Below are 19,714 nucleotides of genomic sequence, written 5' to 3' on the forward strand. Positions count from 1 at the left end.
AAGTCACCTAAATCCCCTTTCTTCCCCACTCTGATGCTGGGTTTGAACTTCAGTAACTAATCTTCACCATGTCTAGATGCCCAAATGCATTGAGTTGCTGCGATGTGATCGGCTGATTAGCAATCTGTGTTAGCAAGAAATTGAACAGGTGTACCTAATAAAGTGGTTGGTGAGTATATATCCACTTGACATCTTTTTCCATTAATAGGCTAATCGTGTTTAATAAGTACATAGATTTCATCAGGCAAGTTCTCCATACAGTGATTTTGCAGCTCGTAATTTCAGATTTATTGGAATTTGGGCATGTTCTACAGACCATTAGATCAGGCTTGTACTTTGCTTGCTAAACAACTTGACATTTACTATCACAATTTTACAAAATACTTTGTACACCGCCTGCAGAACCATACATATTACATAGGATGAACAGCCAAAACCTCTCCTGTTACTGGCAGTGCAACCAACCTCCAGAACCTATGGTCCTCATATTCTAGTCTTGTACAAAACTACACCTGTTCTGAACACAAAGGATTCATGATAGTGGACCTTGGACAAAACCCAGCAGCCTATCTCCTACACCTGACAGATTTGCTCCTCAATGCTATAAGAACTCTCATTGCCCTGCTATGGAAACAATCTCAGCCCCAATCAAACAACTCTGGTACTCAAACAATATTCTACTAATTAAAGATCTGACTTTTACCATTAAAAACACAGGCTATAAATTCAGGTTGACCTGGCTGTCCTGGCTTTACTTCACAGACCCCCATCTAAAATAGATGTCACAGATCTCAAACTCAGCTCTTAATGGGCTAGCCCTTCCCTGCTTATCCATAGGAACCATTTGAGACAATAATGGCTGCAATTCCAAAGATCCAGAAGCACCCTCCTTCTCACTGTTGCTGAACCTGCAGAGAACATCACCCCCCCTCATCTCTTATCCCCTCTGCTCAATATACATGCACCCCCCCATTAGCAATCCTAGCCAACAGTACCCCGACCCTATCTCCTCCTAAGCAAATCTAAAATCTGTATTGCTTACTAGACTGAAACCTTACCAGGTGTTGCCCACTTAACCACCATTGCATCCACCCCTTATAATTAAACTCAGATCTTCATTTCTGTGTCTGTGCAATGTTTAAATGAGCAACATTTGCTTGTTCACATACTTCATGAATATTGTTACATGATACATCTGAGATTACTGTAAAATAAAAATAAATTAATAGGTACAGTAAGAGCTGGTTCTCACTGGAACGTAGTGTTCGAAAGGCACATACAATGCGTGTTTCCTGCACCGCATGTGAATACGTTGCCATTGCAAGAGGTGTGCTGGTGCCATTAATTGTTAATAGTACGCCAATTGCATTGCTGCGTTTCTGGCCACCAAACCGCATGATATGGCAGTACCATATAGTTTGGTGTAGTGAAATCTAAAAATGTAGGGCTTGCACTACCTTTTGCATGTTCCAGTGCATTTGACAGCCCATTTAAATGAATGCACACCTTTCACTTTGAACCGGCCCTAAGAAAGGCAACAATAATATACATGCGGATTTGCTGGAGACCACAGAGTAAAACTGGGTACACACTATAAGAAAATCGGAAGAAATATTCTGTAACAAGGAACGATCGGTCGATTATCTAATCATTAGTATAGTGCTTTTGGCAGCTGATTCCAACTGTTTGTACGAAAAAAAACCCGAAGGTGCAAGCTAGAAATTTTTTATTGCAAGTGAACACAACGCAAAATTTTCGCTCAATGTATACAGTAATCGTACTGAAATATTTGAATTGAAAAAGCCGCACATGATCAGAATCAAAGAACCCGGAAGAAGGTGGCAACATAGAAATCATACACAAGAACGGACATTTCACTTTGTCGGAGAATTTTCGTAGAAGTAAATATCATTGTCGGTTATATCATATGTACCTTCGTGGAAAATCAGACGACTGTTCATCTAATTTCTCATAGTGTGTACCCCACTTAACAGTGCAAGCTTTGTAATACATGCACCTTCGTGGAAAATTGTTCGTCCAATTTTCTCATGTACTTCACTTATTAGTACACATGAACCAAACTAATCACTATGGTAATTTTGTGTAAGGGCCCATTTACACAAGACCGCAGTTCAAAACGCTGCTGCCCATATAGAATTCTGGGCTGCAGAGCCATACAGCAGGAAGCAGTGTGATGCACATTTTACGGCACACACAGTTCCCCCCCCCCATTTTTTTTCCAATGAACTTTATTTAAAGTGTACAATGTGACACTTCATTCATGTCACGCCATCCAGAGTGGTGCAAAACTGTGCACACATGTTGTATAATTAGGCACAGCTCTGGAATGCAATGAAACACTGTATTCTGGTCTGAACATTACACACGTGTGTAATAGTGTGAATAGGCCCTTATGAAATGCTAAGAAATGCAGACTATTAATGGGTGCTGAAAGGGAAAGCATCTCCTTACATTCACAGTCCTGTTCATCAGACTTGTCTTGACAGTCATACTCTCCATTACACTTCTTCCGGGAATCAATACATTGCCCATTTTCACATTGGAACTGTTTGGGAGAACACAATGGACAGTTCTCTTCATCACTCTTATCCTCACATTCGGAAAAGCCATCACATCGCCAAGACAAGGGAATGCAGTCAATGTCACCAGTGGCACAGGTGAACTGTTCCGGTGAGCAGGTTGGAGGCTCTTTGAAAAACAGAGATCAAATGGTTAAAGTTAACATTACTGTGGAGTACTTTAAAACATCAGTGCAAAAATAGACACTCTATAGCAAGCATATGTCACTTTATTACTGATGAGATTAATCAAATAAATAAATGTCTGCCTGAGGTAGCCTCCCTAGCGGCCTGATTATGTCCATATTTCTGTGTTCAAAGCAGTACATTTTTTTGCATGGAAATATGTACCGTATTTTTCGCTCCATAAGACGCACCTGACCATAAGACGCACCTGACCATAAGACGCACCTAGGTTTTAGAGGTGAAAAACAAGAAAAAAAAATATTCTGAACCAATGGACTGCAGACACAGTACAGGGGATGACCAGAGACTGTGGACACAGTACAGGAGATGACCAGAGACTGCGGACACAGTACAGGAGATGACCAGAGACTGCGGACAAAGTACAGGAGATGACCAGAGACTGCGGACAAAGTACAGGAGATGACCAGAGACTGCGGACAAAGTACAGGAGATGACCAGAGACTGCGGACACGGTACAGGGGATGACCAGAGACTGCAGACATAGTACAGGAGATGACCAGAGACTGCAGACAGTACAGGAGATGACCAGAGACTGCGGACACAGTGCAGGAGATGACCAGAGACTGCGGACACAGTGCAGGGAATGACCAGAGACTGCGGACAGTGCAGATGACCAGAGACTGCGGACAGCACAGGGATGACCAGAGACTGCGGACAGTGCAGGGAATGACCAGAGACTGCGGACAGTGCAGGGAATGACCAGAGACTGCGGACAGTGCAGGGAATGACCAGAGACTGCAGACAGTGCAGGGAATGACCAGAGACTGCAGACAGTGCAGGGAATGACCAGAGACTGCAGACAGTGCAGGGAATGACCAGAGACTGCAGACAGTACAGGGAATGACCAGAGACTGCAGACAGTACAGGGAATGACCAAAGACTGCAGCCAGTACAGGGGATGACCAGAGACTGCAGACAGTACAGGGGATGACCAGAGACTGCAGACAGTGCAGGGGATGACCAGAGACTGCAGACAGTGCAGGGAATGACCAGAGACTGCGGACAGTGCAGGGAATGACCAGAGACTGCAGACAGTGCAGGGAATGACCAGAGACTGCGGACAGTGCAGGGAATGACCAGAGACTGCAGACAGTGAAGGGGATAACCAGAGACTGCTGACCTTTGGGGAGGGAGGGGGAGCGGGTACCTGAATTTGACAGGTACCCGCTCCCACTTCCGCGGAGTTGCCTTCCCTCTTCTTCCCGGGCCGGCTTCTGTGACAGCCGGGTGCCCACTGCGCAGGTGCGAGAAGCGCTTCGCTTTGTGAATGGCCCGGCGCCTTCTGGGACCTTTCATGTGTCCCAGAAGACACCGGATCATTCACAAAGCGCAGCACATGCGCAGTGGGCACCCGGCTGTCACAGAAGCCAGCGCGGGAAGGCTGTGCAGCGCTGGAGCGAGGAACAGGTAAGGCCCTGCAGGAGACAACAGCTGAGCGGCCGGCCCGGTATTCTGACATGGTGGCCGCAAAAATACCGGACCGACCGCTTTATATTCGCTCCATAAGACGCACTGACATTTTCCCCCCTTTTTGGGGGGGAAAAAAGTGCGTCTTATGGTGCGAAAAATACGGTATTTTTTTTATTGCAGGCTGTAATTTTTAGGAATAACTCACTGAAATCTGTCCGAACAAGAGTCTAGTAAACATCCCAGGTATGTTAAAATTTGAAACATGAAATCATAAATTATAATTTAATAAATAATCATAAAAAATAATATAATAATAAATTTAATTCAATAATATAATCAAACCAAAAACATTGAAATTTGAAATATAGCGCCAAGTTCACACATCACTGAGCAAAGTCGCAAAATCGTTTTCAGTGTCTGATGACGAATTTCCCCACAAATCATCACTCAATTCTGCAAGTGGTTCTGATTTACTATCGCTGTTCTCTAGCTGGTCTAAAACCACTTTTGACCTAAAGGGACGCTTTTTTGGACGCAATGGACATTTCTCAGTTTCCAGGCAGAAAGAACAGTAAAAATGCAGGCAGGGCACAGGACAAAGCACTCGGGACAAAATGTATGTGAAATGGTTTGATACAGTAATGTTTTACTATGTGATTTTATTGAATTTCACTTTTACAACTTTCAAATTTCCCGCCAGTTCCGTCCCCGTACGTCCCGATGTCGCAGGGAAAGGAAACCAGAAGACAGATGCCGGCATCTGCTGGAGGACATTGCAGGAGGGACCTTGCAGGAGCGCAGAACAAGGTAAGTGCAGAAGAGATCCCGGAGCAGCGCTGCATGGTATTCCCGAGTGTAGCTCGGGGTTACCGCTTGTGGTGCTGAAACTTTACCCCGAGCTACACTCGGGAATACTGCCAGGGAGGTTAAAGTGCTTTGCCCATTTCCACTTGACTTTCCAAAACTTTATTAAAGTGGAACTTCACCCAAAACGGGAAGTTCCACTTTTCCTCCTCCTCCCCCCTCCCTGCCGTCTTCTGGGACACATCACAGGTCCCAGAAGGCTATGGGACCATTCACAAAGTGCAGCGTAACACACGCATACACAGCGGGCAGCCAGCTTTGACGCCGTAAGCAGTCGGCTGCCCAGTTAACATGCCGACACTGGGGACCAAAGACCGGACGATAAACCTACTCGCCTGTCTTCGGAGTGTGGGAGGAAACTGGAGTATCTGGAGGAAATGCACAGAGAAACAGGCAAACTGCATGTAGACAGCATCCTGACTGGGATTCAAACTGGGTACCTCAATGCTGCAAAGCAGAAGTGCTAACTTAGTGCCACTAAGCTGTCCAATAATTTATACGACTTTCCAGAAATTGTTTAACCACTTCCCCCCCCATAGTAGAACCACTGCTACAGACGTGATTTGCATCTCCTGGTAGGGGGCGCGAGTGCACCACCCTACCTGCGCTGCCATTGGTGGCTTCATATGTCAGGGAAAGCTGATAGGGGAGAGACATGTGTAAACAGCACAGGTCTCACTCCTGCCAGCAAAGACATGCTGCTTTCTATTTTTCTGTAATAAAATAGAAAGCAGCATGTCTCCCTAGCAAAACACACACAGCACAATGTAAAACAGCAAAAAGTTAACGCTTTGATTGCTCCAGATGTTAACCTCTTCCTGCCCAGTGTCATTAGTACAGTGTCAGTGCTTTTTATTAGCACTGATCATTGTATTCGTGTCATTGGGAGCGCAGTGTCAGTTCTCACCCAGTGTCAGAGTGCTCGCCGCAGTCCCGCTATAAGTCGCTGATTGCCGCCATTGCTAGTGTGTGTGTAAAAAACTTAAAAAATTTCCAGTATATATACCGCCAATTGTAGACGCTATAACATTCACACGTAAACCAAATAATTATAACATTCACACGTAAACCAAATAATTTGCATGTATTGGGATTTTTTTCATAGCAAAGACATGTAGCAGAATACATTTTGGCCTAAATTTATGAATAAGTTTGATTTTTTTACTGGATATGTTACCACCATATATCACCAAAAGAAAGCTCTATTTGTGGAGAAAAAAAAGGACATAAATTTAAATTATGTAGTGTTGCATGACCATGCAATTGTCAGTTAAAATAACGCAGCGCCGTATTGCAGAAAACGGTGTTGTAAGAAAAGGGGGTAAATCGTCTGGAGGGCAAGTGGTTAAGCGATGAAATTAATTCATTCTAACATAGATTATCTTTCTGGTAAGGGTAAATGTTTTCTTTAAGAAAATCCTTATAAATCTGGTGACTATCCATTCCCCTAATGACCAAATAGGCAGACAGTCATGAGTTATAGCTGGGCTAGCAAACCCAAAGGAAACACTTTGACATCTAGTCAGAATTTGTGGGTATCAGGACACAAGACTGGATTGCCAAAAAATATTCTCTGTCATTTTTAAAAATGTGAACAGGGTTTAAAGTATCATTGGTGAATTATGTAATGTTAACAGTCATTAATAGCTGGAGAACCTAGGAGGGGAAAAGTGATTACTTTTCCTCTAGTTAGGGAACACTGGATTTTCTTTACTCCAGGGCTAGAATTGTGGTGTTGACCTTACAACGCATAAGATAAGAATAATTAGCTATGGCTATTTCGCTAGGTCTCTGATTACAGTATGCCTATAAGTAGAAATGTTGACATGAGGGTATCAAGGTCCTAAAATCAGAACTGCAAAATCACTTTAAATATCTGAAAAAAAAGACACCCGAGGAATTTCAAATATTTTTATAGTTGTGGAAAGACAGCATAGCTCCATTAACTTAGACATGATTCAATTTTGTTATACCTGACTGCCACAAGAGAGAAATTTGGTAGATCTTACAAGTGCAGCAGATATGTGTCAACCCACAGGGTGCTGAGGCCTGTATACTTTGAATAGGCTGCATTTTCCCACGTCTCTAGCCTTCAGGTGTGGACACAGCTGCTTGTCCTAATGGACACCCAAGTGGGTGCAGGTGAGCGGCCCAAACACACACGGTCTGTGTTCAAGCATGCTCATCTGTACAACTGTCACATTAGGACAAGTGGCAGTATCCGTGCAGCTGCTGCATCCTAACAGGCTTCAATGGGCTGCCTGCACGCAACACCTACAGACTAAAGATGCTGAGAAAAACAGCCCACTTGTGTTACAGGGCTTCAGTGTCGATGTGAACCAGGCCTTATTCATAATTGTCAGGTGGACTTTTCCTGCTAGACTGTCAAATCACAAGTTCAACTCTGGAGACATTAATATTTTAGCCAATGGGACTAGCTTGATGGGTAGCAAGCATTACACATGTGATATTTTCTTATAAGAAGTCTAATTGTAGATACAGATTTTTTGAATTTCATTCACTCAAGGTGTCACAAACCGGTCAGTAGTTGGAGCCTCTAAGTGTCTAAGCTGAAAAGCTACAAGGACTAATCATGATCAATTTATGCAGAGGAAAGGGTAAATTTCCCTGCCATCAATGATGTAGTAGAATCCATTCTTTCCTCTCCCTACATAATATTTCCTGTGCCCCTGGCGGCCACACATTCCCAAGGCATAATAGATTCAACCTCACAAGTGTTCTTTTCTTCAAAATGTGACTATGGAAACTGTAGCCAAATAACTTAATTTTTGTTTCATTAGATAATATAATTTGTTTCCAAAATGCCTCTGGTGCATATGTGAGAGTTGTTGAATGCTTCAGACCTTGACTGTATTTTATATCGCACATAACATTTTTTTTCCCACACTATACAGGTCCACGGCACATCACTACTTCTCTGAAATCAAAACTTTTCTGTAGAACCGTGGCAGCGACCTAGGGATTTGCATCCACAGCTAGTTTATAAGCAGCTCTGTAGGAGAAAATAGTGGTCTTGCAGCTACTGTCTTCACTTCAGCAGAACTTCCAGATCTTTGACATTCATAACAATGGAAATTATGAGCAGAATGTGTTTAGATATCTTTTCAAACCATACCTCGCTTAATAACAGTCATTCATCTTTATTGTTAGGTTTTCATTCATCTTCCTAAGAGAAGGTTATTTTGCAAAAAACCTTTGGATTCACTGTTCAGTAATTAAAGTGATTCTAAAAGGTTGCAATAAATTAAAAATAAATGTATATTGGGAACAATTGCACAGAGCAGCCCTGATCCTCTATTTGTCTTTCTTTTTTTGCATCCCCTGCTGCCAGTCTTGGCTCCTCTCCCCTGTCAAGTGCCCCCAATAGCATGCCTCTTGCTATGAGGGCACTCCAGCATGCTTGTTCCCGAGCTGTCCTCCTGTGAATTGACATTACATTCACAGAGCGTGGTTCAGCCCCCTCTCCTCATTGGCTCACTGGCTGTGATTGACAGCAGCAGAATCCAATGGCATCCAGTGCTCTGAGAGCCAATGAGGAGAGAGAGACTCAGGAGAACCATGGCTCTCATACACAAAGCTGGATCGAGATTGGGGTCAGGTATGTATAAAGGGGGGGTGGGCTGCACCCAGGTGGTTTTTTACCTTAATGCATTCTGAGATTCTAGGTACTAAACCTTCTGAGCCACTTTAAACTCTAAAATTGTCTTCACCTGACTTGGATGACAACCTAACAAGTCAAATGTTTTCTGGGATATCTGGGAAGCAAAAATGAAATGTTTAATTCAATTCATTTATATTTCTATTGAGCTTTTCTTCCTGGGGACTGAAAACACATGTTCTTGGGGAAGATGATGTGGCAGCCATCTTGGGCACTGTCAGTAGAATATCATAATAGGGCAACTTAAGACAGGAAGTCAATGAACCTACCAGCATATCTTTAGAGAGTGGAAGGAAACTCACATAAGCACAGAGAACATGCAAACTCCATGCAAGGAATGTCCTGACTGGGACTCCAGTTTTGCGACTGAACTAGTTCTTAACATTTAGGAAATGTCAAATTTATGTCAATATTTTTTAGCATGTCAAATTCTGCAAATGCATGATCCCCATCCTCTGGAACTCACTACCCCAATCCATCAGACTGTCACCTTCCCTCCTCACCTTCAGGCGCTCCCTGAAAACCCACCTCTTCAGGGAAGCCTACCCCACCCTCACCTAATAGCCGCTGCCCTTCCCTCCTCCTACCACTCCATCCCCCACAGCCGTTTCCTCCTGTGCCTCTACCCCTTCCCTCCTAGATTGTAAGCTCGAAAGAGTAGGGCCCTCTTACCCCTTGTGTACTGTTTGATGTTACTGTTCTGTTTCATGTATTGTCCCCCCCTCTATTGTACAGCGCTGAGCAAACCCTTTGGCGCTATATAAACTCGATAAATAAATAATTGCTTAACAATATTTGAGGACACTTTGCATGTCTATATTCTTCCTGCAAAAACCACATTAAATGTCTCTTCAGTGTGAAAAGTAGTGTAACATATAACTGGACCAGGGATCCCTACATAATGTAGAACACACTATGAGAGAGCATTTAACTTGCCCAGGGATCCCCAAAACGTACAGAAGACTTCATGAGAGGAAAAAAAAAATTGTAAATATAGGATTACGTTGTCTCTAACTTCATACTGTAAGAATTAAAAACGTAGGATCTCAATAATTCCAACAAAAAGGAATGTAAATGCAGCATACCTCCACATGTTAACAGGTTCTGCAGGAGGACAAGATGGACAGGACAGGAACATCGAGGAGTACCATCGCCTTTTGCAATACAGATATGTGAACAACCTCCATTATCACGACTACATGGATGAGCAGCTGCAACACAAAATTTGTAACAGATCTTCTTGAGTGAATAGGTAACATACTTCAGTAAAGTGGAGTTTTAACTAAAAAGATAAAGCTGAATGCTTTGTACCCTTACTTCACAGGTACAACAGACAAAACATTTTTTATGTAGTTTTTGGACACAGTGGAAAAGAATTAGAAATTTAGATTTGTTTCTATAGCCACTGAGATTTTTCATCACTTCCCGTGTGGTCACCAATGAAGGCACAGACAGTAACAAAACTTTTTTTTTTTAAGCAGAGTGGCAAAGACTCAGAATGTCTATCTGGTTTTCTTGACATCTGTGTTCCCTGATGTGGAGATCTCACTTCCTGTTGTCACAAGGATAAGAAGTGAGGTTACATTTCCCTAAAAGCGGCATATAAAATCCTGACATGATTTTATTACCTTTCCCTATTTTAACCAAAGCTTAAAAAATACCCAATCTGTCTGGAGTTGGGTTTTAAATTGACAATGTACGGTACAATATTAAACTTTATCACACAGTAATTTAAAAAGTTTTTCAGATACATAGAAATTATATCTGTGACACAAGAAATATAACAAGCGTCTCTAAATAAAATACATTGGTGAATATGACCACAGATATTGTCTAGCTTGCTATAAAATATTTTTTGTGGAATTGATTGAGGAAGATAGGACTCAGACAATTGAGTTATACCACTGCACGCGGGAAGATTTGGGCACTGGAAAAAAAAAAAGTAACCAGCCTAATATAACCATTCTTACTCCCAGAAAGCCTCAGTTTTGTAACAATATTGTACTGAGCATAAGCCCATATACATACACATAGGAGTGGGGCCCGTGTCCTCATTCCCCTGGATCCAGACTCTGCCAGCTGAGGATGACTGCATGCCAAATATCCTGTAAAGGAGCAATGGAGGGAAGGTGCCACCCACAATGAATAGTAAAAGCAAGAATGGGAAGTTTGTGTGTGTGACATTCCACAGAGTGACACAGCACCTGGGTGCTCAGCATTTTAACCTTTTCTGTGAAAAATCGACAGAAAACAGAATTGTAATGGTGCCTAATGGTTCTAAGAAACTAAGAAGCTCCTGGTACTTGGCTCACATAGCCTATTGACAAAGTGAGTCATCAGGGATAGGGCTACACCAGAGGCTGTGCAATGCATCTGAATCTGGAAATCATTCCATGGCTAACAGTACACAAAAGTCTGGAAAGTGCCTAAATGGGAGCCCAGTGCCCAAAAGTCACATTCCAGACAGACACTGCAATCCTCCAGTCCAAGAGGGTTGGGCATGGCCTCCAAATTTATTACTGAGTATACACCAATCAGTACAGCTGCATAAAGAGATCAGCATGTAAAGAAATTTTGATTGAAGAAAATTAATTTTGAATAAAAAAAAAAAAAAACTAGTAAAAACGATTAAACTTTTCTCAGAGAAAAGGCATTTATCCTCCTAAAACACTAGCAAAACATGAAGGATGCTGGGAGTGCAAAAGGTTATACTGAGTTGGTTACGGTTTTTGTTTGCCAGTGTACAAATCCTGCAGTAGGTGGAACACGATTAAGAAAAATTAGTCATATCTTTCAACTGCCTCAAAAACCACGTATCAAAAAGAAAATCTAAAAGAGCAGCTAATACAAGAAGCTCAGTAATTTTTATACAACAGACAAACATGGAATTTTTGCTATACACATTGAAGAACTGCCATTACATAGCTCAGATGTTATCACTGTCAAATGAAAAAGCATTCATTAAAGTGTTACTAAACCCACAACAGTAAAATCAGTCTGTATATGTAGTAAAACATGTTTGTTATACTCACTGTGGGACCTAAGGCATTAATCCTCTGCATTGTGTAAAAAGGCTGCGTGATCCTGATTTCTCTAATCCTCTCCTTCTTCCAGTGTCCCCCTCTTATCTCCTGATAAGACATATCATGTGGAGTCACTCTGCACATGCTCAGTTTGGTATGTATATTACTAGAGAGGTTTATATCTTTTCTTGGGAGCGTGCAAGTGATCAGCACAGGACCAATCAGCACTGTTCAGACAGAGGTCAGGGGATCTGCATCCTCCTAGAGCAGAATGAAAACTCCTCCTATAGGCTTTAACATGTGCTCTGATGGACACTGATAGAAGTTACATGACTGCTCTAACTGCTGATGAGAAAAGATATTTAGCGGTTTATATTTACTAAACTAATTGCACTTCCATGTTCTGTGTACTGTGGGAGACCAGATATAGTGAATGCAGAGTCCTGGGGTTAGTAACACTTTAAATCTTACATTATAATACAGCTTTGTCCTGAATGGAACTTACAGAACTCAGTCATATCTAGAGCTTCCACAGCATGAATGCCAGTGAGATGAGCTATGCGGCCTTGAATTTTTGTCCTTTGGATCCCATTTGTCTTCTCTACCCTTTCAATCATCTGTTGCTGACGATCAATCCAGTACAGGTGGTCTCCCAGAACAGTGAGCCCCATGGGTTGAAGGATGTTTGAATCTTCAAGTGTTATTCTGTTAGCCCCTGTAAAATTCACCAAATATAACTGAGAAGTGCAAAATATGCATAGCTCAACTACCAAGATAAAATGTAATTTGTATACAATACAATACTGGTCTGGCAAACCTGCATTTTAGTATTTAGTAAAAATAACTATATGTCATGTGATACATATGTAAAAAAAAAAACCGTAATTGCACACAATGTCTATTGCATTCTTCACTTTCATCATTCTATCGTCCGGAAAAAGAATACATCTTTAGTGCAGGTGTAAAACCATAAGAGCGACATGACATTTATAAATTTAAATTGCATTGAATCGTCACTGTGGTACAAAACTTGACACAACATGAGCAAGAAATATACTGAAAACGTTAACATTCTCATATAGCCGCTGTGCCAAAAACACAAAGTTGTGATAGTGTGCAACTCATCTCTGGACTGGACAAAGATGGCTGTTACATCCAAATAATAAAAACTAAACCACAAGGCATTTACATTTTTACTGTTGATGTAGGCATGTTCAGTAACTGAACCTAGCCATCATATAATGTATATCCGGGGTCGGCAACTCGTCGATCACAATCTACCTGACGATTGCGGCCATCTGACAGATAGATCATGACCTGACATGCCACCAGCTCCAGATACAGCCTGCCCCCTATCAAATTAAGAGTGGCGATCTACAAAAACAGTGAGCCGAGCTACTGCCCAGATCAATTCAAACAGCACATATGCAGCTGCAGCGGAGTGTAAGCCCTGGTTCACACCGATGCGGTGCAGAATTCACAGCGTTTTCAGTGCGAATTCCGCACTGCATTAGAATCGCACCCCGTTCATGCGAACCGCTGCGGGTGTGTACGTTAACAACATCCCGAAAGAGGTCCGCAAAACACGGTGCGATATGCAGAATCGGATTGCATAGGTTTGAATACCTATGCGATCCAATTCTAGTGCGGACCCAAAAAAAAGGTCCTGCATGTTTCTGGTGCGGGTCAAAATGTATGGCTCCAATCGCACCGCACACAAATCGCATGTGATTTGCACAGGAATGCGGTGCAAATCCTGTGCGAATCACATGCGATATACTGCACCAGTGGCAGTTAATTAACATCTTTGTGCTACTTTAGTGGCACCAGTGTGAGTGTTGACACCTTTGTGCTGCAGCATGAAGGGGTTATTGAACACTGCCACTGGCCACTAATGCAGCATGAAGGAATAACTAACATGGACATTGCTGCCACTAAAGAAGCACAATGGGGTCAATTAGCTGCCATTAGCCACCAGTAGGGAGGATGCACACTTGAGAGGCACAGAAGGGCGGCAGCAGTGGTGGGGGGTTTGGGACGAAATACTCCCTTTGGAATCCTCTAAAAGCAATCCAGCGGCTAATTAGTCACTAGGATTGCTGTTACAAAAAAACAGCATAGCGTGCGTGAAAAAACAATACTGAGATGATACTGTAGAGACAGGCATCATCCAGATATACCACTTTAAACTGGCAACATAAATGCAAGTTAGCCGGCCATAATGTGGTTGCAATAGAATTCCAGCTTAAACCTAACTAGCCTTAAAAATCCCCCCAATACCTATGCGGACTAACCTATTTTCAGGCAACTCCAATCTGGTCATTATGTAATTGGTATGGAACCTCTGTGCAATCACCACTTTATAAATGCAAAAGTTATATACCGTCTTCAAGATAGTTGCTGCTGTATCCCAATATAATCACACCACACACTATATATATATATATATATATATATATATATATAAATAACAATAAACAAGGAACAGCGCTACATAGGAAAGAAAAACAAATAAAACTAAGAGTCCTTTATAATTATATATTTAAGTCCTTATTCTGTGATCTCCATATAAAATATCACTCCAAACCAAGTGCGTGGAAAAAAACTAGGTTCTATGTCACCTCCGTGTGAATCATCATCACCTTCAGCCTGTCACCTCAATAATTTGACTTCCTGCACCTTTAACACTTTATGTCCCTGGGTTGTGGGGAATTTTCCTCCTGGCGAGTTGCACCTTTCAATGGCTCACGTGATCCACTGATGCATATGTATGGAAACATAAACTAACATAGTGTGTACTGTATATAAAACCAAATTTATTAAAATGATCGTAAAAAACACAAGTCAAGTTTACTCCACTGGTGCACCGCAGCGCAGATGATAGACATAGTTCCATAACTGTGCTGTATGAGAACGACACCTGGTGGGAACGCTGGTAGTAGGTGTGCATCAATCCTCGGGTGCAAGCGTGCACACTACGTTCCCCCTGCTGTGCTGAATGTCCCCACCGGGAGAAGACAGTGATTGGTAGCAGCTATAACAGCCGCTAGCGATAATCGCATATGAAATCTGGCAGGCTGCCCATACGTGGTTCGAATCTTGGAGGGTTCCTGCTTAATTGGCCGAGATTCGAACCGTCTATAGCCAGCTTAAGTTATGATTTCACTTTTTAGCATCTATCATTAAACTACAATTTATTGTTTTGCACAGTCCAGAAATAAGTGAGCATATTTGCAGAGACGGGTAGGCCAATTAAAAAATAATAAACTGGCCTGAACATGAGCTATAAAAGATAAGTTGACCTTTTCTAACATGTTACACCCATATTCAGGGTGTAACCTGTAACATGTTTCTGTTGCAGCAGCCCCCATCACCCCCCAGTTGGCCTTCTCCCTGCACCCGTTGTTCCATGTTTTTAAAAAAAACGAGGCTGTGCAGGGCTCAGCCCACCCAGCCACCTCACTTATTCACAGACTTTTATGAATGGGAGAACTACAACTACAGTAACTGCGGATGACAGCTTGTAGTTCTTAATGAACTACCAGGGCACTAGATAGTTCATTGAGTCTTCCTGTCATTCAGTAACTGCCTGCCTGTACGAGGTACAGGCAGACAGCTACACCGACAGTCTGCAGGAGCCTGAGATTGCAACCGCGATCTGCTGATCCCTGGTGCAATGCTTTACAGGCTCCTAGTTAAAAAATAATAATAATCTACCTGCAAATGGATATGCATTTATTTATTTTCACAGGTAAACTTATCCTTTAACCAGTTCAAGCCCGGACACTTTTACCCCCTTCCTGTCCAGGCCAATTTTCAGCTTTCAGCGCTATCACACTTTGAATGACAATTGCGCGGTTATGCAACACTGTACCCATATGAATTTTTTAGCATTTTTTTGAGACGCATAAAGCTTTATTTTGGTGCTATTTATTCACTGCTGGGATTTTTATTTTTTTGCTATGTAAATGAAAAATCCAAAAATTTTGAAAAAAAGTGTTTTTCTTATAACATTTTGCAAATAAATATTTTATCATAAATCTTGGCCAAAATTTATTCCGTTATTTTTTTAGTAAAAATATAAATAACCCAAATTAGTTTATAGCCAAAAATTATAATTGTTAAACATTTATAGTTGATTTTTTTTATATTATTTATGTTTTTTTTTTTACATACTGTCACCCTAGCAGTACAGTGTACTACTTGTGGGGGGTAATGATTTTATTATTTTTTTTTTTGCACCGATTGCTTTTACACCCATAAAGGCTGTAAAAGCAATCATTTCTCCTGCTCTCTGGCTGCATTCTTGCAGCCATTGAGAACTGTGTGAGCTGTGATTGGTCACAGCTTGTCACATGGTACAAGACTGTTGTGAATAGCCTAGTACCATGTGACCTCTGTGATCATTCACAGATTTCGCACGTAGTAAGCAATGATATCAGAAGTGACATCTTGCTTACTACTCTGCATGTGACCACTGATTGGCCAGATATGTACTGTCAGGCATGGGGCTAAGTCACAAGATATCGACTGATAACACAAAAGCAAGGTAAAGATCTACAAAAATAGCCCATGATAGCAAGAACTGTGGGTACTGGGCACTAGAAAGGAGAAAAGAAAAAACACAAAAAGAGGAAAAAATTAAAGGGAAGGGGAAGAAAATGAAAATGGAGAGGAGGATAAAAGAGAAACATGTTATTGGCTTTCACGCGGTTGAGGACTGAAATGAAAATATTTTTTAAGATTGGCACACCTGAAAGCACTGTTTGCAGAGAAGAGATGGAAGAATACAAGTTGAACATTGAAACCAGAAATCTATAGGTGATCATGAAATCCAAATCTACTCTTAAGCCAACGTGTGCATACCAGATATGCTATGTCATATTTACAATGCTGTTTGCTACATGTCAAGATTTTTTTCCACTGCCACAAGGGGTCTTAATGAAGGCTGCTTAATTACTATAGCCTGTGGGGCTGTCATCACTTACATGTGATTTATAAAAATCCCTTTCAATAAAATGCTGGCTTCAAGTGCCAAATAAGCTGGTTGTTTTGCTATATAAAACCAAAAAATGTTCAAAAAAGGGTATTATCTCGTGCATTTTTTCTTGTACAGCAAGAATGTAAAATCCACCTGAGGGAACATTCTTTATTTTCATTCACAGCTTTTTGCTTTAGTTATATGTCAAATTGCATTAACTGGGAACTGTCAAACATATTAAATTAACTTCTATAAGTCCTGCTGTTTTTCTATAGATTTCCATTTTGGATGTTATTGGGGGATCAAATACAATGCACAACTAGCTTAAACCATCAACAATGCAACCTCAAAGCAAAGGGGACATAATTAAAACCTTAAAAAAAAAAAAAATGTCATACTTACCTGCTTTGTGCAATGGTTTTGCACACAGCAGCCCCAATCCTTCTCCTGCCACCACTCCTGGCTCCACCTCTTCAGTGAGTGCTCCCATAGGAAAGCTGCTTAACATAAGGACATTCATGTGGGATTAATTCCAAGCCCCCTGTCTGTGTCTACTGAACTACAATACCTGTATTTACGAAGTACCACAAAATTTTTTTTTTTATGGATACATAACTGCATTCTGTGTTTCTTTTTATCTAACTGCAGTTCAGTTCAAATCCTTTATTTCCCAATTAAAGGATAGTGGATTTTTAGGGTAAAAAAAAATTTGCTCTCTCATCTTACAAGCCAAATTAAAAAAATATAGTTATAACTGTCAATTTATAAAACGTGAAAAATTGTAAAGACTAAAAAAACCTCAAGACTTGGCCCTTGGAAGAACAGTAAGCAACCAAGAATTTAAAAGTAAGGAAATTTGTAGGATGTGATGCAGATATTCAGGAGCTCCCATCAAAGACAGACACTGACTTCAGCAGTTCATAACAAGAGCTAGTTTTTGGTCAAGCAGCCGTACCCAAGAACTGGGAAATTCAGAAACTGGTAAACAGGTCATTATTGGTGAAACACAACCTTTTTTCCACAAGTTAACATGTTAGCAAATACAACTAAGCTTCATCAAGCTACTGGGTTGTGGTCCTGCTCCCCTTTGCTGTGGGTTGATTTTTGATATCTGGGAATCCTAATGACTGGAGACCTGTTGTGTTACCTGGATCCTAACATTCTCCCCAGTCTGTCATTACTCTAGGCACACTGTACCTTCTGGGCCGGACTTCCCCTGAAGTTTGATTACTTGTTTCGGAACTGACCGATATGGATTCCTAGTTCTATCATTACATTGATCGTTGTGCGAGTTTATTTTTTTGGAATCAAAATAAAGAGTGAACACTGCACTTTGGGCTACACCAATATAGAAGCTGCTAGCACAAACAGATCTGATACCTCTGCTGAAAAAAATATATAAATAAAGTGCAGTGCTAAAGCATTAAAATAAGAAATCACAAATATAAATTCATACATAATGAAAATCCAATCAATGAGTGCAATAATTATGTAAATAAATAAAAATGGATAACTACATCGAATTCATATGAAACTTAAAATACATACGTGCATGTGCAAAGAACTGCAAAAAGAAGTAAAAATATAGTCCAAACAATTTATTGATCCCAACAATAATGAAAAAAGTCCAAAATAGATAAATAGTGAATATATAATTACACAATATCTTCATCAACAAACAAACACCGTGTGCTAGGAAGGGACCAAAATGTTGTTGCTCCTGATCCAGAGGAAAGATATGCCCAAGCCAAAGGAAAAGGTGGCTACTTATCAGATAGAAAGACCACTGTGTATCACAGATGGTCATACTGAGCTCAGAAGGTTAAGTTCTCTTTCCCTTCAATGATTTCCTCCACCAGGGCATATGTAAGAAATAGCAGCTTGGTTGCTCAAAGATAAAACAACAAAGATGCTTCCATAGAGTAGAACAGTATGCCAAATTTTTATTAAAACTTTTGTATATTGCACTCACATGGAAACAGTAGCAACACAGACTTCACAAACAAGGCAGAATATGAATGTCGTTCTTGCAGGCTAGCCCGTGTTGCTACTGTTTTCTGGCTATCCCAGCCTTCTCTATTGTTCCCTGGGTATTAGATTGGTTATATTAACTGTGGCATGATATGCATTGTATATAATTCTATAATCAACTCCTTCTGCATTGATTGTTGGACCAGCTTACTTTCTGTTGCAAGTGTTGTTAGAATTTGTAGTGCATTGAACCATGTCATTACAGTATGTTCTGGTCTATTCTGTACCTGCTTTTGACTACAATAAAGCACTACAATAAAAAAAAGCTAAATTGGTGACAAAGAAGGTAGTGCCAATACTAAAGAATATTTTCTCTTCTCTAATTTTTTTTGGTTTGTTGTTCAAGTGTCTGCTTGATGTTTCTGTGTAACTTTTAGGTAGTAGGATTTTATTGCTAAGTAGCAAAATGAAATTAACTTTTTTTTTTTTTAATTGGAATTTTTCTTACTAAAAAAACAAAAAAAAAACAAAACCCAAAAAACTAAAAGTACTATCATTAATGGCATACTGAGCCCAAACTGTACCCTTATATGTACTGAAACCTTGTACTTCACACGTCTTGAAATGAGGGGTCAGTAATAAGCTTGTCAAAAGTGTTAGAAGTATGCCTACGTGTATGTTTCAGCTCCTATGTGCATCCTTAAACTAACATTCTTACCAGTTAAATCACTGCTCTCAATACGTTTCAAATCTGCATCCACCCAAAACAGTTTTCCAAGCTTGTTGTCAACAACCAAAGCAACAGGTCTAATAAGACCAGTGTTGAAGAGGACTTCTCTCTCTGTACCATCTAGGGATGCACGCTCAATCCTTGCAGTCCTCTCTTGTAGGTTTGTGAAATACATGTACCTGTAAAATAAAACAAAAAAAAAAAAAACCACATCTTTCAGGCACATAGCAAAAGTCGCTAATGCAATATTTAAATTTGCTGAGCAATAAA

General features: G+C 40.8%; 1 protein-coding gene across 1 annotated transcript in view; it reads right to left on the reverse strand.

Annotated features, from left to right (window-relative positions):
- The window catches only part of LOC149441589 (low-density lipoprotein receptor-related protein 5-like), a 202,042-nt gene that overhangs the window by 25,857 nt on the left and 156,471 nt on the right, over positions 1-19,714 (reverse strand). The window contains exons 14-17 of the mRNA XM_089657151.1: positions 19,433-19,623; positions 12,268-12,477; positions 9,825-9,950; positions 2,473-2,709 (exon numbers count right to left, since the gene is read on the reverse strand). Coding sequence (XP_089513277.1) covers positions 2,473-2,709; positions 9,825-9,950; positions 12,268-12,477; positions 19,433-19,623 — 764 coding nt within the window. The remainder of the gene's footprint in view (positions 1-2,472; positions 2,710-9,824; positions 9,951-12,267; positions 12,478-19,432; positions 19,624-19,714) is intronic.

The sequence above is a fragment of the Staurois parvus genome, unplaced genomic scaffold (assembly GCF_062004578.1).
Source record: "Staurois parvus isolate SC_StPar_1 unplaced genomic scaffold, SC_StPar_1.0 ptg000970l, whole genome shotgun sequence".
Taxonomy (NCBI): domain Eukaryota; kingdom Metazoa; phylum Chordata; class Amphibia; order Anura; family Ranidae; genus Staurois; species Staurois parvus.